Genomic DNA, 24,888 nt, shown 5'->3' on the forward strand with positions numbered 1-24,888 from the left:
AGCCTTAATAGTCCAATAAAGGTCCTGTTTGTTTGGTATTTAAATGTTTTTCTTTGTTTTATTAATTTGTTTTCAGTTTATATTTTTCTATACAGTCAATAAAAATTATATTATGATAATTTTTAAGGGCTTTGTATGATAAACAACTTTTTCCAATCCAGCAATTCATACTCGTGTGACCACCGAAATCTCATCAAATTTCACATCAAAAGCAATGGCATTGACTAGTTTGTGCAGGGCTCAAAACTTACCTTTACTATCGGTTTGACATTGTTTGAGCACATACACGATCACCTGCCATTTCTAGTCTCAGATCATAGGATTACAATGAGAATGATGCTAGAAAATAAATAGAACAAAACAGTGGTGTGCGGTGACATTTGACAATAGGTCGATAGGTGACATTTGACGATAATGACGAAGCAGTGCTGGCCCCGGATAGAATCATTGGAAGCGTTACACGTTATTTTGGTGCGTAGCATCCACCAGCTAAACCATGCGAGGTTGGTGCTCCATAAAGCCCACGTGCAAATGCCTATAATGGCTGCTTTACACCATTAAGATATTTTCACCGCAGAAGCCGTCCCGTATTCGACAATACGGTGCTTCTATTGGGAATATGCACGTACGAATTGATATTTGAATATACAATAGCAATTTTATCATTTTTTTTCACATGTAGTATAGAAATTTGTAATAAGATACACAATGCAGTTATAATAAAATATTAATTAGTAATATTTATATAAAGCTATAATAAATAATTTTAATTAATTCAAAGTATGTTATTTTGTGATTATTGTCATATTTTATGTATTTATATTTTAGAAAATACAAGGGAAGCCGCGCTTCCACAGATAAAAATTCATATTATAATTGTCAAATATTTTGTAAGGTTTTATTGCATTCCATTAATGTTTGTTATGAGTATTTTAAATTAATTAGTATATAGATCATCCAAGAATGAAAAGTAAAACTTTAGTACTAGTTTTGTTTTTAATTTTTAGTTTTTATTTTTAAACTAATTACAACTTATTTCTGTTTACATGTTAAAATTACATCTAATTCTGAAATTAGGAAGAGAATTTTAGGTAATTAAATGTATTCATTACACATTTTAAATAGAATACAGAGAAACAGTATATTTAAATAAATTTTATATAATATATATTGTTTTATTAAACAGAAGCATCCATATCCATACTATAGGAAGCTATCAGAGTAGATTGGAATGATATAGTCACAAATGACGGTGTATAAGAGAGTTCAGCAAGAGAAAATGCTATTCCATTTGGCCATCCAAAGAAAACTTTGCTGCGGCCACATCTATAGAACGAACGACAAGAGAGCAATTAAAACTAAAACATTTGGAATGGAACAGGACAATAAAAGGGGAAGGCCATATAGGAAATGGATGGACGATACGAAAGAATGGCGCAAGAATAGCATTCGGGAGCCGGTTCACCGTGGCCTAGACAAGGGATGGAAAAGGACGGCGAAAATGGCAACAGACTGCACTGCGGTCCCACGGATGGCGATAATCTATATCCAGTTTGACGAAAGCTTTCATCAACCGGATGTCAAATCATCATCATAAAAATTCTGCAGGAAAAAATATTTTTAAACATAATTTTGCTTTTTTATTTACCAAACAGGATTCACAACTACAATGTTTTGTTTTCTTTCCTTTCGCGACTTTCTAACAATCCTCATATAACAATGAATTTAATAATAATAATTTCTACATTACAGCAACTTTATCCTGCCCTTTCCAACTCGGTACTAATGTAAGATTTAGCTACTTACATCCCTGGATATATTTCTTTGTCAAACTGGAACAAAAGCTCACACTTAACTAATAAATTTTATACAAAATCACTTACAAATATTAGACCTTCCTTATTCAAATATTCTGACAAAAGCATTTGTGAGATTAGTATTTTCATCCTTTTCAAATACGAACAGTTACTTGCGCAATTAGGAGCCGAACAACCTCCCATTTTATAGAAAAGAGAAAAAAAATAGGCTAAAGTTTAACGTGTATCGAGAAAAAATGGCGTCGCATCGAGCATACTTTCTATCTAGTGACCTAGTAACTGTAGCATACGTGATAATGCCATCTCGTTATAAAAAATATAATATTTATATGCACGTATTAGCTCATAAGACAATATACGTACTACGTTGTCTATGTAGAGTTCAAAAATGCGGTCATTCTCGAAATTACACTGGGATCGGACCCTTCCATATCTACGACGAAAAATGCCCACGCGTAATCTGAAAAATTAAACAAAAACTATTTTAATTCAAGAACAGATTTTTTTTAATTGTAAAATATATGCAAGTTTGATTTGCTAAAATGCAAAGGATTACACTTTAACACAGTATATCTTGCAACGTTACTTTAGCACTGCGAGTTATGGCAAACAATGAATCGATCATAGTTTACTAGCTTTACAGTGCCGAATTGGCTAAATTTTAATATCGATTCATTCGAAACATCATTTAACGATTAAAAACTTACCTATTCAATTATAATAATCGTGGGTTACAACCGGATATAAAATTCAGAAGTAAGAATACGCGACGGACACGTGCACCTAACCACGTGTAAGTGACTATACGCCAGCTGCCGGATAAATTCTGAATTATAAAAATATGAAATTTTTATTTCAAACGTTTTGATATTGTTAAAAATGTACAATACATTAATATAATTGTTAACTTTGATTATTTTAATTATTTTATAATTGTTATGCGTGTTTAATTTATTCGACGATGATTTATCAAATACTTGTAATACGCCAAAATAGAAAAATGACAAATCGCTTTGAACGAGTAAAAGTAGTTTAATACTTCGATAGGCTTTGAATAATAAACATTAAACATTTAAACAAAATAATTAAACTATAAATTAAGACAAACGTTACGATGCTTGAAACAGTACTCTCGCTAATCAGACACTGGCTTCATAAATTCAAATTAATTAATTATACAATACAACTAACTCGATCCATATACCAATGACAATCGATGGACAACTTGACGTTTAATTTCTCAAAAATTACATCATCTTATCGTATGAATTTACAGACATGGGAATTCGTTAATCGAGACATTTCGATCCGATCAGCATGCGTTCTGCAGTAGCTAGATACAGAAAGTAAAAGTTTTGAAATAAGACTCAACGAGTGAGTACTTTTTTTAGCTCTTTCCGCCCTGCGGGCACTAAGAGGGCCTCTTTTAGTAGGCTCATTATGGGTTCGGCCAGGCCCACAATGGGGCGACCGGGTGGTGAGGGACGGGGCCCGACATATCCGAACGGACCACTCCCCGAAAACTTCCTGGGGATTATTCGACCCGTTCGGATTCGATCCCGGGTCCCCCAGAGCGGTAGGCTGCCACTTTGACCGCTCGGCCATCCGGCCGTCAACGAGTGAGTACTGTCCACTGTCCACTGTCTGACTGGCTTAAGTCATTTCGGTCAGTATGAAAAAAAGGGTACTGCTCGAGTTACTTGGCCATTCCTACAGAAATATAATTGAACTTGTCTGAACGATCGAGATCAGGAGGCGTTTAAACCCGTTGAATTCTTTCGGAATCTGTCAGTCGACTTGATCAACTTCGCTCGCAGTTTAAAAACTCTCGGTTTCACTTTTTTGTTTCGGTTAAAAATATTTTTAGAGTATAAAATTTCCTAGATTTGGGTGTTGTAAACTATTTATCTTTTTCCCTTTCGACTGCGATTATGCAGACTCGAATCTATTAGCGAGCGAGAGATATAGTTCTCGCGATGGAAAATCATGAACAAGCGAGAAACGAGAAATCTCGCTGGCCAGAGCGAATAGAAATTCATCATCTCCACACTACTTTCTCCCGTTCCTCGCGTGGGTGTGGTCGTCTGCGCTTAGCGAGAAACATCGTCATATATTTTCGCTCGCTTGCACATCACTCGCATCTGTATAGCCGCATCCTAAGGCAGAGCAGTAGATAGAGTTTGGCCATTCAATGTTTAATGTATCTTGTACTTTGATTCATCGAAAGCTTTCACGTAACATAAGGGCGCCATTTTCTGGACCAGCTATCTGAAGTTTATGAAATACAGTATGTTAGATCAGAACAAATAGAAACGCGTTAAAGGGCATGTCAAAATATGATTAATTTCTTAATATTGGATGCTTTATTTATCACACTGCTTGTTTCATTTCTTTATACAATTTGAGGATAGACGTTAGTACTCAGACACGGAACGGGTCGAATAATCCCCAGGAATTTTTCGGGGGGTGGTCCGTTCGGATATGTCGGGCCCCGTCCCTCACCACCCGGTCGCCCCATTGTGGGCCTGGCCGAACCCATAATGGGCCTACTAAAAGAGGCCCTCTTAGTGCCCACAGGGCGGAAAGAGTTAAAAAAAAAAAAAAAACCGACCAGAAGATGTTTCTACTGTAAAGAATTGTACACTTCCGAAAGTTACAACCCACAGATTGGATAGAGCGCATCGATTAATTATTGTGGAATTCGAGAGTGAAAACCCATTAACTCGGTCAGATTTTTCAAAACAGTAATATAACCTATTAAAGTTCGGTAAAACTTCTATATTGAGCCGATGGTAATAAATCGTGTACTGAATATCCATGTTTTCGTTTTCACAGGCAAATAGCACGAACAGCTTCAAAGCAGGAATTCATCGATGAGCTTCGCTGGTTTAATTTTGACACTGGACAGGTTAGGTCAGGTGATAAATTTTTATTATTTTCACTAATCAAATTATAAGAACTGTGCGATGTCCGTTGTGAAATATATTGAATGTTTTCTACGTCCTTTACAACTTTGATCGGTGTTGGCAGGTTTTCTAGCGCCTCTTCGGTTTCAATAGATAAAAGAAGATATCAAGAGTATCAGAACTTTGTAAACTAGTTTTAGGCTCACTACAAATAAGGCCGATGAAAGTGATTTGCCAATGACTCGATGATAAGATGCATTTTTTTTTTTTTTTTTATTGCACAAAATAGCACCCAATCGGCCATTTTGTCGAATTATTGTCGCGCATCCAAGATCTAAGCATATTTTCGACACGTTGGTTATCGCGTTCTATAGGCCCTTTTTTTTTTAGCTCTTTCCGCCCTGTGGGCACTAAGAGGGCCTCTTTTAGTAGGCCCATTATGGGTTCGGCCAGGCCCACAATGGGCGACCGGGTGGTGAGGGACGGGGCCCGACATATCCGAACGGACCACCCCCCGAAAAATTCCTGGGGATTATTCGACCCGTTCGGATTCGATCCCGGGTCCCCCAGAGCGGTAGGCTGCCACCTTTACCGCTCGGCCATCCGGCCGTCGTTCTATAGGCCCTACTACTGTACCTTGTGTTTGTGGATGTCGAGGACTGTCATGCACAATTTTACATTCTGGTCGCATATTTGCAAATTCTTTGAGGATTTCTACGGTGAATTCCCGGTCATTGTCACTCTCTAGAATATATGGAGTGCGAAATTGTAAAAAAAATTTTTTAACAGTTCTACCGCTACTTCAGACGGTCGCTTTCATTGAAGCGGTCTAAGATGTATTTAGTAGCATCTTGATAGTTTAACAGTCATTTATACTCTCCATCTGGTGTTGATTGTAAATCAATTAAATCAGTTTGTCCATTTCCATAAAATCGTTAGAATATCTAAGAAAAGTATTGGGTCAATACTTTTCTTAGATATAATTACGTTTGGTTTTGCAGGTAGGACATAAAACGACAATTATTTCAGTTGTTTCTTTTGTATTTAAAACATGTTTTTAACACTGTAAATTATTTTGTCACGACCGCCATATTTACAGGGCACGAATCTCCGTCAATATATCAAAATATTGTTCAGTAGGTACGATAGATACCGTACCTACTCGGTAATCTTATATATAAAATTCTCGTGTCACAATTTTTGTTACCGTACTCATCCGAAACGGCTTTACCGATTTTTACCAAATTTTATATGCATATTCAGTAGGTCTGAGAATCGGCTACTATCTATTTTTCATACCCCTACACCATTTCCCTCCTTTCAAAAATATATTTATATATGGATTAAGGCTTTTATGTCCAACAGATGGCGCTAACTTCCGACGACCTAAGTTTGCTTTTCTGTGAGGCATTCTGCTTTTCTGCGAGAATGGACTGAAGCAGATCATTTTCTATCTATCTATATAAATAAAATATAACGTTCGTTTGTTCCTACCGATTCCTTTGAAATTTTGACACAACGTTGCATTCGAATACGCACGTGTTTTTATATAATATACATGTCGAAATTCCCCCCAGTGGGGGAGAGAGATGGACGGGATTAAGGCTTACCGTGAAGAACTCGTCTTCTATTATACTATTTTACATGCGGTTTTTTGCGTTTTTAATTGCGTTTTAATACGTTACGTCAACAGAATATACACTAAAAAGGGATTTTTCGATATTCCCCAGCGGGAAAAGTGACGGGATTAAGGCTTACTGTGAAGAACTCGGCTTTTATTATACTATTTTAGATGCGTTTTTGAATGCGTTTTAATAGGGTACGTCAAGAGAATGTACACTAAGAAGGGATTTTTTGAAATTGCCCCCACGGGGGAAGTGTTATACATTTATAATAGATACATTTTGAGCCACAACAACGTGTGGCCGGGTCAGCTAGTGTTTTCATAAAAATGGGATAATCTGTATTGGCTATATTCAGACACATTTTGCACTCTTTCATTATCTGTTGTAATATCCAATATTTATAGCTGAACAGACATACTAGACAATACCATATTGGTGAATGTCTCTTGGCTCCTCAAGTGGTAAGCATCCGAAGTAAATATGACAATCTGGCGGTTTATCTAACGCCGCATTGTATAGCGGCTAATCGTTTGGCCAGTCATATTGTAGGACATAACGTGTCACTCAGTCCGGCGAGATTTGGTTTAACCTCTGTAAAGTGGCCGAATTTTAGTTAGCGCCATTTAATCTAATGTTTTGTAAAGCGGCTAAATTAACAATCCGTCTGCGACATAAACATAACGACGGCAGTTAAGGCATCGGCCCACCGCTCTGGGGATCCGTAATCCAATCCAGACGAGCAACTCTCGAGTATTCTTTACGAATGTCATTCCCGATATGTCGCGCTTCATTCCTCGTCACATTACGGACTTGGCCGAATCACGATGAGTACGATCAAAAAGGATTTGTCAATGCCCACAGAATCAAAGGGGGAAAAGTAATATTAATAAGAGGGAGAGAAAGATAAACTCGTATCTGAGCGTTCGAAAATCTGATACAGTACTTTATTGAATTAACATTCCCAGAGAGTTAGATTATATCCACAAATAAATCACGGAAAAGCAAAATAAGATCTAAAATGTCATTTATTAATATAATATATTAAAAATACATTTTATTATTTAAAATGTTATAAATTTGTTTTTTTTTAAAGAGGAAGATTCATTTATTAGTCGAGAACTTCGTATAAATTTTCATCAACTTCGTCCTCTGAATTATGTCTCCTCCCACTTATACCCGGTAAAAATACTTCACGTCCAGTAATTCTACTTCTTCCTTGAATTAAATCTTCTCTAGGAATATAGTCGCCAACTCTAGAATTCATTAAATTTTTAATTAAAACCCTCAAAAACTACAAATAATTATTCAAAAAACTATCGAACCTTTCATTAATTTCTCTCTTGCGTAGTTTATGAAGTTCGTAAGGACGAATCATTGCCGAATTTGCTTCCAAGTAAAGAGAATTGACAAGTACAAACACTAAAAATATAACTAGAGCTTTCTTCATGGTCGAACTGTAAAAATAAACACGAATAGTTAATAAGGGATGCGAGCGGTTAAATATGTTTGCCAATATCGTAATATAGTCCTACGCTTTGTACGAAACAAACGACATCAATCGCTCGCTTACTTACCCGCTCGACACCGAGTCGAAACTGATAGAATCCAATTTCCCAGCCAATCGCGTGAATGTCAGACATCATGTGACTATATTCTGCAACGCGATTCGCTGTACACATTTTTTGAAAATTTAAAAATAAAATGCGTCGTATAAAAAATTATTTGTAATTTTAACTAAATTTTCATTATTGTTTCGCATTTTTTAAAATAAAATTTGATTTTATAGAAAAAAAAGTATTCAAGGACAAGGTCGTAAACGTTCTTTAACTCGTTTATCTCCGAATACCCAGAAAACATTGCAAAAGTTTAAATTGAAATTCTGCGTATAGATGTTAAAATATTTAAATAATACAGAAATTGTTGTATTAAACACGTTTTAAATTATATTTTATACAATTAAAATTAAGTTATCGGTAACTTTAATATATCAAAATCACTACCGAGTTCGGATATACAGAACATATATATATATATAGGCCTAATACACGCAGAACAAAGAAATATTAAGCTAGATTGAAAAGAATACTAACTTATTACAATATTTTAGTATAAAATCTCACCTGAGAAACCGTCCGTTTGCTTATAAAATTCCTATTTACTGCGTGTTTGTGTGTATGTATATATACAGCGAGTATCATGCAATACAGGCAAGCGTGCTGTGTGCATATTGTTAATTATTCATAACCGGATTTCACAAACCAGATTAGACTAGAGAAAAAAGTGAATCAAAAGGAAATTCGTCATAATTTTTATTTTTATTTACTTTATATTTTTCTAAATGGAGAATGAATCTGCAAAATTTTTATATACGTTTAAAATAATAATAATAATAAATTATTATATTTTTCCTAGAAAATTGCTATTTGTTAATCTACACTCCCTAAAACCTTAATTTTTATTTAGTTATTTATTAATTTGTTTTTCATTTTAACGTTGGCGTCAACCTTCCGAGAGGAAGTTCCAGATACGTTAACGGAATTCAGATCATTATCGTTCGTCAAAGGGCATCCTTTTATCCTTCTAGGAATTAAAGAATTTGTGTGTCAGACGTTATATCAGTTAATCCTCTATCTTAAATAATTAATTAAATAATAATAATTGATTAAATGTGATATAAAAATGACATTTATCGGTTTTTCTGGTAAAATGTCATTTCTAGAATGAGAATAATCTCTAGAATGTTAAATTACTCTGCAGAATAAATCTCAAGATTATAATTAAATTAATTAATTTAAAATTTTAAATATTCCACAACTAAATTTATAAATGCAACGCGTAGTATTGGAAATTGCCAACACTTCGTGTAGTAAATACTCCTCGACTGCAGAAACTAGAATAAGATTGATTAAGAAAGGGGATTTTCCAGTGGCGTAGCGAGGGGGGTGCAAAGGGGTGTATCGTGCATCGGGCGCCACTCGCAGCGGGGCGCCCAAATGGTCTCCGAGACAAACTATGCGTGTTTCTGGAGGGGGAGGGGGCTCCAATAAAGTGTCGTGCACCGGGCGCCAGTTATGTTCGCTACGCCACTGGGATTCTCCGCGTAATATTTACGTAAATATTATAAATATCTGGGTTTTTGTTTAATGAGTCGTTTCGTAAAATTTATTTTAAATTTATTAATGAAAATTAAGTAAAAAAGAAAAAAAAACATATACTTGTTAATTGGAAACTTAAAAAGTAATTTATTTGCATTAATAAAATTTAAATATTTTAAAAATAGCATTAATTATGCAAACCGAATTTAAAAAGTAAAATGAAGGATCATTTCAAAAGACTTCCTAAAACAAAATTTTTGAAGAAATTTTCGAGCTATTTCCTTCAAATTCAGCTAATTCCTAATAGGTGCCACCTTGTATCCTGTGTTTTGATTCTCAAAAAGTTAGGTACGGTCTTTTGTATATAAATGCGTATAAGCGGGGAGAGATTATTGCGAAAACCCTTTATTTGCATCTAAAAACCTTTGCTGGAAACTCTAAAAAACTACTCATCGAGCCGAGTAAGTATCACAAATAATTTCAAATTATCCATGTGCTGTACTTTTAGTGTATTTACGTAATGTATTTTTTGGAATGTTTTATAGAAATTTAATTGTTTTAATGGAATTTTAGTGTTAAATTATCAAAATAATGTCGTTTTAGTCTAAAGATGAAGAAATTATCTATTCTTCTGGCCATTGTTGTTCTCTTGTCGATTTGGTCCGACGTTAGTGGAAACAGGCGTTGTAGATTGGTATGTTCGAATAGTCCAAAACATTGCCGTGTCCAGTGCTCTTGGAGCTTTGGAAAGAGAGAAATAACTGATAGGTTTGTACACAATTTTAAAAAATATATGTATTAATACATAATTTTTTAAATTAAAAAAAAAAAAAATTCGTAATATTTGTTTGGTATTTCAGCGTTGAAGGCGATAGCGAAGAATTCACATACGATATCGAAGATGATGGAATTTTTAGAAAAATGGCCGAAGAAGAGATAAAAAACCAAGAATGAAAATTAATTCTTCTTTTATTTTTGATTAAATTTACGAAAGAATTTAAATATTTTCGCAAATTGAATTTCTAAGCTTCATTCAAATATTCTATGCAAATTATGTACATTTATATAAATCGTATTACAACAAAAATTATGTAATTTTACTCAATTTTTAATGTTAAAAAATTGTTTGAATCGGAAGAAAAACGAATCAATTTGAATAAAATAATTTTCTTTTTTTTAATTTTAAATTTGAATTTCGTTTTCGATTTAATTACGATGCATTTTCGGAACAAATTTTGTTTTTTGATTGTTTTAATGCTTAATTGGTCCATAATGGTCCATAATTATCTTTCAAAAAGCCATACTATAGAATAAAATGGCCTTCCAAAATATCATACTTTAATTTATTATAATGATGAGATTCGAAGACGAAAGGTCGTATAAAAGACAGAAAATACAATTAGGTTCTTAAACCGAGGGTCGTGACCCCAAATTGGGTCGTACCTCTTTAACAATAAAGAATTTATCCCCGACATAAGATATTTATAACGGTTATATCGTGGAAAGAAGCTAACCTTGGTTAATGTTATCGGCATCTGAGAAAATGCATCCCCCTCCTATTTTTGCCGAGTCATTGCTGCTCGTTTGATAATATATTTACGTCAGAAAATTACATTTTTACGATTCTTGAAGACTTTCGGTGTGTAAAGAAATAAATCGACCCCGTTTTAGAGGAAAATTGTTACATTATTTAGGGAAATAGTTCGCTACTCACGGGGGTCGCGAATCACCGGTTGAGAAACTCTCTTCCGCATAGCAATGCACGTAACAAATTGCGTGTATACCTATTATAGCAAGGTCTCTCGACAATAGAATTTTATGTAAATAATATAGCGTGAAATTGTAATATCTCGTAAATAATTTTGAATCCAATGCTTCAGTTGTTTTTGTAAGTAGCTCGGAGTCTAAGGTGCTAGGGTATCTAAATCGTTGGTTTTTAGACTCCAAGTAGAGTTGCATACAATAAATTCCAATTTTTACCACAAAATGTGTTCCTAATTGGAAATCCATCGTAAAGCCAGCGCCGTATTTTCTTCGGTATCATAAATCAAGGTTACGTTCCGGGAAAAGAAGTTTTAATTATTCAATATGGCCAATACAGCACTTAAATGCGGGTCTGTGGAATCGGTACGCAAACGTTTCAACTCCGACTCTGACTCTAGTTTATGGTATTACCAACTCCGACTTCTTTCTTTATAAATTAACATAAGATATAAGTCATTATCTATAAAATAAGAAATTTTAACACATATTATTTATATTACAATTTAGACTTTTAGACTTAAAAGCGGAGTAAAACTGTCTGTAAAAGCGGGAGGTCGTAAAGCGGAGACTAGTGCCTTGGAAAGCGATTGTGGGTTTCTTGGCTCCTCTGTATCCTCTGACACGAATCTTTCCATTTATTGTGCATTTTTCTCTCTATGAACTTGAAAATACATAAATTAATTTTGTAGACTTCGTAATTAAACTTTATTATACAGATTCTGGCTTGAGTCCCGGAGGTTCAATCCCCCGTCTTGTTCTCTCTCTCTGATCGACCCCTGAATATATTATTTCTAGGTAATGTTACTGAATTTCAAGGAGAGTTAAAGAACAATAACACTTAAACTTCGAAGAATAATAGAGTTCAAATAAAAGTGAAAGGTATTATGACGTCAAAACCTTATCCCTGGAAATTAGTAACGGAATATATTCAATACAAGTAGGTTGCAATGATAGTGGTGTTTCGCCTCTCACCTACACATCCTAAATCCTATATCTTTATTGAAATGCTTCTTTTACTTATAATAATCAACAATTTAAACTTAATTTCTGTTTAAAAGTGTGTATTTGATAACAAATGTATTTCAATTTTCAAATATAGTTATCATTTCTCAACCTTTTTCGTGTTTTAGTGGATCGCGATCTATCAGTCGATTTAAAATATTGCATATAGTTTTATCGTATGATGTACTTTTTCTATGGAAGAAACAATTTTAAATATTTTAGTTTAAATAAAATACATGCTCACATCAAGCACGTTGTTTCAGAACGTTAGATTAAATTTACAGTGTTAATTAACTGAATTTTTGATTTTAATTTTATTTAAATATAATTAAATTTAGGTTAATCATCAACTACTTTTAGCAATTTGTTTTTATTCTTTTCAATTCAAAATATTTTGAAATAAAAGCTTCATGTTAAATCCTTTAAACTTAAGAAAATTAGAAAAAAGTCAATGACTAATCCGATTGAAATTAATAAAACGAAATATTAAAATAATCATCTCGTAGTCATTATTGCAATCCTCAGAATTGTGAAAGTAAAATGCTTTACACTTCTACAAAAACTTGATCTAATGACAATGAATCATACTTACCAGAAGACAAAAGCTAACCAATGTAAATGCATAATGCTGAATTAACATGACAGTCAAACTTATAAGTTTACAAACCATCCTTTTCCTTGTACTCTAATCCTCCGTATTCCTTCTACATCGTCTTCTTACTTACATTCTTCTCCTTCGTCATTCCTATCTTTTTCCCTCATCAATGCCCTCATCCCATACTACAACAATTCCTCCTCCTTATCTTCATTATCATCATCATCTGTTTTGCAAAGATGCTGATATTTTCGGTACTTTTAACTCTATTCTTTAATATTGTTATATTTATCTATTTGGAAAAATATGTAAAAAATAAAATTGATCAATGTGCAATTGTGAACGTTCAAAAATCCGTTTATTTCGGTTAGACAGGAAATAATATGGGCCTATATTTAATGTATACTGTATAAAGACAAGTAGACAATTCAACAGGCAATTAAAGTAGATATAATAGTTTTAAATTCTTTAACTTATTTATTTTTGTTTCTAAACATTTCTTACGGACAGACAGACATTTACTAACAAGTAAGATTTATAATTATTTCTAACGAAAATATGACATAATGTGTTTAATAGATTTACGCAATTCTTTAAAACAAGTAATAAACATTACTTTATTTGAAACCGGTTATCAAATATATAATTGACGTTTTCATAGAATAATAAAACGACAAGCAAAACAAATACTTGAAATTGATAAACTTAAGCGTTATGTTTATCAAATAGAAACACCTAAAATACTTTTTAATCATTTATTTTTTTACTATTTTTGTGACTATTTTTATAAATACTATTGAATCACCTTATTTATTTACGGTGTATTGTACACCTTTACAAGGTATATACAAATACAGTAGGCTACTCCTTACATAAGGTATACACTATACATTGTAACCTTGTATTGTGTATTTATGTAAGGAGTGCTGTATACTTTATGTATTAACTATTATTTATCTTAAATTGATATTTATGTCTAATATTAGATGCAAAATACATATAAAATATATGCATTGCGTATCTATTTGGCAATTATTAGTTTTTCTTATATAATAGATATACGCCATAGGACCGGTATAAAATTTTCTTATTATAATTGTAGGCAACGCCTTTTTTTGTTGACGTCTCTGTGAGTTATTATGTAGTTAAAATGGTCATTCCAGGAACGTAATTTCAATTTATTACACCGAACTCATAGGAAATGCGATGCTCGCTTTACGACATTTTTCTAGGAAATAATTAAGTAGTAAAAAGTAGGCTTTCGCTGTATTATACAGTATATTTGAACTATTTAACTGGGAAAAATTTTACAGGTAATTTGTAAAATATTAACTGGCGTTTAATATATACAAAACTAAAACAAATCAATACCAAACCGCAATTTACACTTCATTCGATCTTTCTATGTAATGCTAATTATCAATTGATATTTCTTTGTAGCCTATATATTGTCTATTTGGACTTTGTTTATTATAAGGGACTTATTATACTGGTGAAATTTCTAATTAGCAAAGATGGGAAATCTTAGTCAAAAGTCAAACGTCAAACCAAATATCTTTATTGAGTGAAAATAAAGGCATTGTTGCTTACAAGAAAATACAGTCACGCTTATTGTATTTTCTTGTAAGCAACAATCAGTTTACGATTGGTATGTTTTGTATTTGAGGAAACGTCATTTTGTACAAATGTCACATTTGTAGTAAAACGAGTTTAAATGCCTACAAAACACGAGTCAATAGCCGAGTGTTTTAGATAGAAAAACCAGTTTTATTTAAAATATTTTTAGAATAAATTGTTTAGTAAATAAACGAAAGGAATAGTGTCGAAAGACTTTTTTTACTAATAAAATTTAGTAAGAAATTAAATAAATGTTTGCAAATTATAGTTTGATAATATTTATTTATTCATTACAACTGCTGCGAATAATATTCAACGAGACAAGAATCTCCTTAAATAGCAAACCCCGAAATAAAAAAATAAAAAAACCCAAAAATCAAACCGCTCACGAACAAGGAAAAACAATAAAAACAAATACAGTGGGAATCGGTTACCGAACACTTTCGCGAAAGATTTTTATGTTCGGACAACGAACACAAGAAGAAGCGACGTAAAATAATGAATACCGATTGGTCTTCCCTCGTCTTCGGGCAACAATTCCAAACTTTTCGGAGTGCGGGAGACGTCAACATCGACGCTCAACCCGGTATGTACCGATCGGATAGTACTCCTCCGAACTTTGAAACTCTCCCTTGTAATTCCAGCCTTTTATTTTTCTGACAGAAACAATTCTTTTATAGTATTCGCGAAACTGTCGGGTGGGCACTCGTTAAGTTTCGCGTGGGTTTTTCTTTTCGAAAGGTGAGAGTATAACAGCAAAGATAGAGAGTGAGCAGAAGATGCCTAATGTTGCTGGGCAGTATGGCTCGAACAGGTCTACAGTAGGCCGTAGTTCGACCTTATTTAAGAAAGATACAGTATAATCAAGAAGACTCAAGCAGCTAAAGGAATAAACATCTTTTGAAAAAGTAGGAGGATGTCAGAACAACGGTCTTAGAATGGTATCCAAACCCGGTCGAGTCTTAGGAATTTCTACAATTACAATGCTATTAATTACTTCTGAAAAATCCTGAAGAGTGAAAAGCAATCGACATTAGACAGATTCTTTAACCCCCACAAACGGAAAAAAACATGACTAATAAAAATGCAAGACTGTGTATACATGTATTATTATTATTATATATAAATAAACGTAGTAAGAAAGTATATATTTTTTATTTTTTGGTGTCCTCAGAACGAATTAAATTCCCATACAAACCTATGGTAAATCGATAATCGGTTAACGAACAATTCGGATAGCCAATTCGATCTCCCCTTCAATATTATATGCATTATATATTATACAATATTATATTATATATAAATATACATGCAACAGCCTCCTACATAATTTAAAACCATCTTTCTACATTTACTTGAGAGCGAAAAATCGTGTAAAGTTTTTAATATTTTTAAATAAATTTCTTATATTTGATAACTTTTAGCGACTCCCTCGAGCTGTCATTGACCCCTTTCAACCTCAATTTATGACACTGAACTTACGAGAAATTAGACGATGGATTACCAGAAACTTCGTACAATACGTCTTAATTTATAACAGGGTTTCCCAACGGGGCCGGTATTGACCCTTAGGTCCTGGCAAACCCAATAATTAATAACCAGGAAATAAAATTAAGTAAATCTCTGGCTCCCACTACTTTCCCTTATAACGTTATGGAATGCCGTATTATCTTTATTTGTTTTTGCTTATTTTTCATTGTATTAGTATTGTAATAACAAAATTATGATTTTTAATTAATTTTATATAAAAATATTTCGTATAAAATTAAAATAATAAATTAATAATAGTTTTTCCGAGATAACAGGATACTTTTTTCATTGTTTAACGTGATATTCGTCTCGCACTACGGGTAAATACGGGTCATTTGGACGGAAGTTTGGAGGAATTAATTAAAGTATACAAAATATATAATTAACATAACAAATAAATTTCCAGGAAAATTATCAGGTTTTACTTTATTATTTTAAAATAAATAGTGTATATTTCCCGGTCTAATGCCGACAAACACTTTAACGTAATTTCGTGCATACAACTGACCTCTATACGTTTGACCTTTGTCGCGATTATAGACGTCACCTCGCAACTATTGTGTAACGTACAATACGTTACGCAACTTCTTGAATTACGTAACGTAAAGATTTCTCGAGGTTTTATTACACTATAAAGCCGAATCAAGGATAGGAAAGTAGTACAAATCTGTATAATTTATTTATAACACAGTATAAGAATGAAGAAACATCCTGTGTCTGTTTACTTTTATTAATTAGAATATTACAATTCGAAAAATAAAATAATCGACTCGTACAACTAAATCAAAGTTAAATTTTAATATCGATAATAATTATATAAATGAGAACAGTGGCGGAAGAGCGTGGTCCTTCCGTCAGAAGGATCCGAATTCGATTCCTTGCTTGGAGAGGATTCTCGCGCCTAGAACGGCTCTTCTGAAGAAGCGATAAAAATCCTCACTTATCAATCTTTACAATGTATAAACGAATATACAGAATGATATATGACATAAATTCTTCGCATTCCTTTTATTCATCGCTTTCTTCCATACGTAAATTATTGTTAAGTTCAATGTTATTATTTTGTGCAGTACATTGAAGAATTTTTTTAGAATTTTAGTTTCTTCGAGCCGTAAATAAATAATCGCTGATTTAATAATATGTAAAATTTAGTAATTACACATTTTCGAAACAGCTGAAATACGTTGATACGAGACAAACAGCAAATGCAAATTAACTTTGAAATGAAATCATTTATCCTGTTGTTATCGGAAGATTCTAGGAAATGAATTAACATTAGTCGACATTACTTTCAGTTAAAATATTCAAAATGAGGAGCGCCATGTTACGACACACACTGTATTGTCGTTAAATGTAGAAGGGGTACGATTCTCGAGAATGTAGACATTTATTTTGAAATGCGCTCGAAGAAAAATCCAATTTAAAGAAGAAATTATTCACGAAAACAGGATGCGAATACAATAATATATACATCGTATTCAATTTTAGCTTTAATAACAGTCCAAAGGCTGTTTGTTAGGCTTAGAATAACAAGGTGATTACGTTACAGTGTCATACACGAACAATCATTTTCGGCTCTTTTCGACGTGACTCTCGCTACGTTCCTCCGATACGTTTACATCGTCCTACTGTTTTTATACATTATAATTTTATAAAACATAAACAAAACTTATTTTTAATGACATTATAGCGTTTTATTAAAGTTTAATTCAATATATTTTATTGTACTGCAATTTTAAAACATTGTACACCTACGAATGCCTACTGTCGTTCGCCTGCTGTCGTCTGTTTGTCTTTCCTTAATTTATATCTTCCCGATTTACGGACTATCAAACCTGGAGAAAGTCCTTAGCCACTTACCATTTTCGGGCTCCCGAATAAAAGACCTAAATCCACAGGCCTGGCATTTTACTAGACCAAAAGACCTAGCAAGCGCCCTACGATGGGGCCGTCCCGGAAAAAGGCGAGACCTCCGTTTATCCAGTCGAGTGACTATACATTATACACGATAGATCGATGTATATTCGATAAATTTCTTTGAAAGTAAACTGCACGACTTTAAAATATTTAATAATAAAAATGTTAATTTAAAACGAGCAATTACTTATTGTGACATTGTAACAATGCCGGGCTGAAATTTTTAATTATATTTCTAATTTATTTAATTTATAATATGCTCTCTGTCTCAAATTAATAGCGGCTTGCCCTTGTACATCATACTTTTCCTTTAGCAATAGTGTCGTGCCGGTCATCTATTTTAACCGCTTTCGGAGGAAACGTTTTGAATTGAAATAACGTGACTTTCCGGTTTGCATTGGAAGTTTGCATATAGTTAATTAATCGGGGTCCCCTGTCCCTACGGTTTCAATATCTGGTCTGGGATTTCATGTATCTAACTCCGTTCTCGAGATTAAGGAAAGACACACAGACGAACAGGCGAACAGATGGACGGACGGACAAACAAACGGAAAGTAATTAATTCGCTTAAAGTAATTCTAATTATCTCCTCCGAATAACAATTATATAATTGCTTTCTTAGATAGTGTGCAAAATTTTAGATTTTTCTATAAAGAAATTGTCGGAACATAATTCATTAAAAAGTGCAAAAATCAGCCAATAAACTATATTTTTTTTCTTCTTACCGTTCATTCGGTACTGCAGAATCTTCTAGAGAATGAACTAATTAGTCTAGAACAGTGTTTCCCAACGTGGGGCCCACGCCCCACAGAGGGGCAATTCGATTGTTAAGGGGGGCAATTCGAAAATGCCCTTGTCCAGAGTTAAAGTTAAGCATATAACCGCTGTACGCCATATTTATTGTAAATATTGATTTTAGTTAGTTTTAGTTTTCTTTGTTCTTTGTTTCCCTTTCCTTCTAGAACTTTCCTTTATAACCCTTTTCCCTTGGGTAGGATTAAGAATTCTGGGAACCACTGAGAACAAAGAGATGAACGAGGCCCTTAGGCTGGTGAAAGAGGAGAAAGGACATTCTTTGCCCAAACCTCGGGTTGGACCGACACTAGTTGTGGTGTTTCAGATCGGTGGTGTTCAGTTGTGGTGTTCAACTTTCAACTCCTAACCGTTTGGGCTCTTAACATTTCCATTCTTACGTAACACTTCCATTGTTGACTCTTCCATTCTTAACGCTTCCATTGTTGACACTTCCATTGTTACTTAACACATATTGTTACTTAACATTTCGATTGTTGATGGAAGTGTTAAGACTTAATCCCGTCCTCCCCCGTGGGGAGGAATTTCGAAAAATCCCTTCTTAGTGTGCGTTCTCGTGACGTACCCTAACTGTGTACCAAATTTCAACTTTCAACTCCTAACCGTTTGGGCTCTGCGCTGATTATTATTATTATTATTATCAACTCATCTCGATTATATACATAGATTTATCATACGATAACAATGACTCCACAGGTTGAATTCGATAGAAAAACATTAGAGTTTACGTGGTTCTTGACTTATAGAAACAGTATGAATCTTGGAGCAGAAAATTCCATCATCCCTCCGTCAACCGATGCTTAGAATCGGCGGTGTCTCATTCATTTCTCTGCTGATTCTAGTGCGGGCGATCTGAAAAACGGCGATTATTTTCTTCTTTGTATAATTGGATAATTTACTCGCTGTTAGAAGTTCTCCTCGCTTTTAATCTTCTTTGAAACCCGAGCTGTGCGAATTCTTGTCTTCTCTTTCCTTGCTAACAAAGAAAAATAAATAATGCTTCAAATAATACTTATTGTGAAAAAATAGAAATATTGTTAATCAATTGTTGAATTTCTTTACGTGACTTTTCAAGGCCGGATGGCCGAGGGTAAAAGTGACAGCACAGCTCTATGGGGATCTGTAATCGAATCTGGACGAGTGGAAAAACCCCAAGAAATATTTGACGGGCAGACTGTCCCGGATACGTCTGGCCCCAACTTTACCATACGGCTGCCCCATTGTGTGCTTGGCCGAAGCCGTAAAGATCTTGATAAAAAGACCTTTTCCAAGTCAGTTCTTAAAGAGGAGTGACTGTAAAAACAGTTATAAAGTTGAGAAATCTTCATATTTTCGCCATTGGCTCGTTACGAATTTCGGTGGTCCTAAGCACTTGTGACTTATCCCATCATACATTAAACAACTGTAAAATTAAACCTTAGAGACTAACAGTGTGTACAGTACAGTGTATTTCCATAACGTAGTGACCTTATGCCGTCTGGAAAGTAAGGTTCGTAAAAATCCCTTTTGGGTCTTATTAGAATTAGAATATACGTGGAAATATCTTTTGACTACGACAGTAGAATATTACAAACCAACAGTATTAATTACATTTATGTATAAAAGTGCTAGAAACAAGTATGTGTTATGGGGTCTAACTGTACCCAGCGTTAGTGTTGTGTTCGATCGCGACCAGCATTAATGTTATTTACTCAGAAGTTTAACTACACGCTACGTGATTAACACGCTTTCTGTCGAACCAACGGCTTTTATATGGTATGGTCTGAAAGATTAAAATATACACTTGTACTCTATTTTTAGGTTAGTTTTCACATTTCGCTTTAAAAAACAATTTACGGTTGTAACAAGGTTTTCTCTTCTGTAGAGGACATGACGATTAATAGATCTTCATTTGGGTGTTGAAACACCTTCGGGATATAAATTGATGTTCCGTTTGACGACCAGAGACTCTTTGATCTACATCAGTTAGATATACATTTTTATATTAGTTATATTTACATTTTTAGTGCAATTTTTTATTCGTTGCTATATTTATTTTAATTGACAAATTTTTATGAGAATTTCTCCAAAAACATTTAATAAAATAACAATAATTAGATTTTTGTCATCGATTTCGGTTTAGTGAATTAACCGAACAGCAACGAATATCCAGTTTTATTCCCCGATTGTTATTCTTTCGAGCAATCGGGGTTAGTTTCTGGAATCAAAAAACTACCACAAAACGGGTGTCGCCTTGACCTGACTTTGTGGCTTAATGTGTGAAAATTTTGTCGTTTTACACGTAAGATTTTCTACAGACTGTGTACACCCGACAGAAGTATTTCGAAATAATTTTTATCGCTGATAACCGGAGAGACTTAAGTGTATAATTTGAGCTTCTAGACCAATTAGTTCATTCTCTAGAAGATTCTGCAGTACCGAATGAACGGTAAGAAAAAAAATATATAGTTTTTTGGCGGATTTTTGCACTTTTTAATGAATTATGTTCCGACAATTTCTTTATAGAAAAATCTAAAATTTTGCACACTATCTAAGAAAGCAATTATATAATTGTTATTCGGAGGAGATATTTAGAATTACTTTAAGCGAATTAATTACTTTCCGTTTGTTTGTCCGTCCGTCCATCTGTTCGCCTGTTCGTCTGTGTGTCTTTCCTTAATCTCGAGAACGGAGTTAGATACATGAAATCCCAGACCAGATATTGAAACCGTAGGGACAGGGGACCCCGATTAATTAACTATATGCAAACTTCCAATGCAAACCGGAAAGTCACGTTATTTCAATTCAAAACGTTTCCTCCGAAAGCGGTTAAAATAGATGACCGGCACGACACTATTGCTAAAGGAAAAGTATGATGTACAAGGGCAAGCCGCTATTAATTTGAGACAGAGAGCATATTATAAATTAAATAAATTAGAAATATAATTAAAAATTTCAGCCCGGCATTGTTACAATGTCACAATAAGTAATTGCTCGTTTTAAATTAACATTTTTATTATTAAATATTTTAAAGTCGTGCAGTTTACTTTCAAAGAAATTTATCGAATATACATCGATCTATCGTGTATAATGTATAGTCACTCGACTGGATAAACGGAGGTCTCGCCTTTTTCCGGGACGGCCCCATCGTAGGGCGCTTGCTAGGTCTTTTGGTCTAGTAAAATGCCAGGCCTGTGGATTTAGGTCTTTTATTCGGGAGCCCGAAAATAGTAAGTGGCTAAGGACTTTCTCCAGGTTTGATAGTCCGTAAATCGGGAAGATATAAATTAAGGAAAGACAGACAGACGACAGCAGGCGAACGACAGTAGGCATTCGTAGGTGTACAATGTTTTCAAATTGCAGTACAATAAAATATATTGAATTAAACTTTAATAAAACGCTAAAATGTCATTAAAAATAAGTTATGTTTATGTTTTATAAAATTATAATGTATAAAAACAGTAGGACGATGTAATCGTATCGAAGGAACGTAGCGAGAGTCTTGACATCGTTGCTCCAGCGAGACAGGCGCCACAATCAGCCCTTTTTGAAACTTAGTCAAGTCCTTCGCTTTTCCCATTTTCATAAACTTAATGACCAGACTGACGAATAGCATTCTTAAATAGAAGCTTATGAACACATGATAACTCACATGACTCGAGTGTTTTGCATATAATTGCAAAATAACACTTACTTAATATGCATGGTGGTTTCTGATTCATTGGCCAGTGTGTTTATAATATGAAGGCAGATTTATTCGTAGCCTACTTAATAGATTTATTATTAATAGCGCCTTTCTAACTTCATCTTACAGTGAGAAAAACGCTATAGTATATGTTACTCACAATATGCTGTAATATGTGTTAATAACTCATCTAATATTAATAAATAAGAACATGGACTTAAAGTTAAAGTTCAATAAATTCCAAAATCCTATATCCTCTTTTTGTAACAATTTAACCTGACACTTGTTTTAACATTTCTATACATCGGGTTCGAGCCGGTTCAGACTCCGAAATTTATCTTAGATGGGTGCTTTATCGCGCACCACGTGCTCCACCCGCCGAATTTATATCACGAATTTTTCTAGTTTTTCAATAGCATTTAAATTACAAAAAATACAATACATATTTTCTATACATTCTTTTATTTCAATTGTATGGACATTGAATAGAGAAATCACATCCTGTGTTTCTATTATAATTGAAAATAAATTATTCGATGTGAATAAATCTCTATTATTCGACTTACTATGGTGATGCCGGAGCTGCCATCCAATTTTAAATTATAATACCGAAACTAAAGTAGATAGCGTGTCGGAGTATCGGGATGTTTTCTTTTTTTTTATATTTTTATTTTATCGACTGCTCGAAATAATGATAATTTAATATCTAAAATTATTCAAATAGGAATGAAATCCGCGTATGGATGTAATATCGATATATTTCCATAAAATGAATCCAGTCCTAGATAATTTTTAAAATATAATACGCAAGAATGGGTTAATTATAATATTAATAAATACTGTATGGCGCCATCTGTTATGAGATTTTATCACAAAAAACTTTTTAAATTACTAATTATTATAAAATGGCAAAACAATTAATTTTGTCGGTAAAAATGAATTTTATTTTTAAAAAAAGTGTTAATAACGAGTAAAATTTTCGTTAAATTTTCGTGAAATATGACAGATGACCCCCCGCCCTTTATATCCCAAACCCTTTGCCTTTTAACTACCAAAACTTAACGTCTTACATAGAAGCTGCCGTGCGAAATTTCATTCCTTAATCGTTATCCCATCCCGAGATATTAAAAGAAGTAGACACATATCCACGAAATCTTTTTGTTTTTTGGATCCAGAAAGTCTCAAAACGTGAAATTTGACACGATTCCAATACCGTCCCTTGTTACGTATACGTATCAGCCGGGAAAGTAAAAATATAATATAGAGTTAAAGAAAAAAATATTATTAAAAGGATTATTAAAAAGACCACTGTGTGATATTAAAAAAAAAGTTTCATCAATTTAAATACAGGAAGTAAATTAAATAGTTGCCGGAATCACATCATAGATACGTCACCAGAAGAGAGCTTGGACCTAGTATCCGGCATAAATACATTTTGTAAACAATTTGAATATGTCTTTTTTTCCCTTCTTCTTTTTTATAAAGTAGCTTTATGGCACCTCCATTTCATTTTTTAAATATTCAAGAATTTTATGGCTATAGAATTTAATGGTGTGACATATTAGTCATATTGAGCATCATAATTTGTTATTTAGTTACTTGATAAAACTTTCATAAGCCACTCCGTAAATAAAGTAATTTGATAGTGTTCTATTGCTTTATATTTCTATTGTAATTAAAATATTTTACTAATGAAATTATCTAAAACTAGCACCCTTGATCTTAGGGGAGAAATATATAACTCAACTTTCAAATAATATAATATACCAGACTATTATTTACATTTTCAATAATGACAAACAATATTCTTTTTGAAATCCTTTCCCAGTCGGTATATACCATTACAAGTGTATCGACCGAGTGACATCTCATACGTAAGGTAAACCTAAATGAAATCCGATAATCCTAAAGGTTTGCGATAATATTTATTTATAAAAACTCACAGTATATGAGTAGATAGCGTATGAATTTCAACTTAATTAAATAATGCCATAGTATATATATTACAACGTTTGCAGCAGCATGCCACTGCTTCGCAGGAAGAAGGAATGCAATCGTATCGAATCCCTAGATTTATAATCCAATTAGTTATAATATAAATTAATTGGATTATAAATCTAGAGATTATAAATAGCATTTATATTAATAATAATATAATATAGTAGAGGGGATTAAAAAAAATGCGTGTGTTTGTAATTTTTAGCAAGTTTTTACTTTCCCGGCTCTGTAATATATAACAGAGGGAAAGTATGGCGATCGGTCAAAATTTGACACCCTAAGATATTTTCATTTTTGCACTCGGGGATCCTTAAAACTTCGAAAAATGTAAAAAAAAAAAAAAAAAAAAAAATTGGGGGTTTTTTCTGGGAAAATTTCGGGGAAAAATTCGGATGGAGTGGGGAGGTAAAGGGAGAACGTCAATGGAGTGTGAGTAGGGTCAGACACGGAGATTAGCATATTTGTTATTATCATTTATAATTTTTTTTATAAAACCCAATCTCTATCTTCAAAATTAAGCTTTTTGCCATTTTATAATACTTAAA

At 33.3% G+C, this 24,888-nt stretch overlaps 1 protein-coding gene and 3 long non-coding RNA genes across 4 annotated transcripts in view; 1 reads left to right on the plus strand and 3 right to left on the minus strand.

Annotated features, from left to right (window-relative positions):
* The window catches only part of LOC136983464 (uncharacterized), a 370,671-nt gene that overhangs the window by 134,733 nt on the left and 211,050 nt on the right, over window positions 1–24,888 (minus strand). The window lies entirely within an intron of this gene.
* LOC136983394 (uncharacterized) lies at window positions 1,246–2,567 on the minus strand. The gene is made up of 3 exons (XR_010882043.1): window positions 2,525–2,567; window positions 2,181–2,277; window positions 1,246–1,602 (listed from the first exon to the last, which is right to left on the minus strand). It is a non-coding gene; the product is annotated as an uncharacterized lncRNA (long non-coding RNA).
* LOC136983378 (uncharacterized) lies at window positions 6,999–7,815 on the plus strand. Its single transcript, XR_010882039.1, has 2 exons — window positions 6,999–7,069; window positions 7,322–7,815. It is a non-coding gene; the product is annotated as an uncharacterized lncRNA (long non-coding RNA).
* LOC136983376 (uncharacterized) lies at window positions 7,356–7,908 on the minus strand. The gene is made up of 3 exons (XM_067280094.1): window positions 7,881–7,908; window positions 7,671–7,802; window positions 7,356–7,601 (listed from the first exon to the last, which is right to left on the minus strand). Exons 1-3 carry the CDS (start codon window positions 7,901–7,903, stop codon window positions 7,457–7,459), a joined length of 300 nt encoding a protein of 99 aa, XP_067136195.1. The 5' UTR covers window positions 7,904–7,908; the 3' UTR covers window positions 7,356–7,456.

Source organism: Centruroides vittatus, unplaced genomic scaffold, assembly GCF_030686945.1.
Source record: "Centruroides vittatus isolate TY-2023 unplaced genomic scaffold, ASM3068694v2 contig_882, whole genome shotgun sequence".
In the NCBI taxonomy this organism is placed as follows: Eukaryota; Metazoa; Arthropoda; class Arachnida; order Scorpiones; family Buthidae; genus Centruroides; species Centruroides vittatus.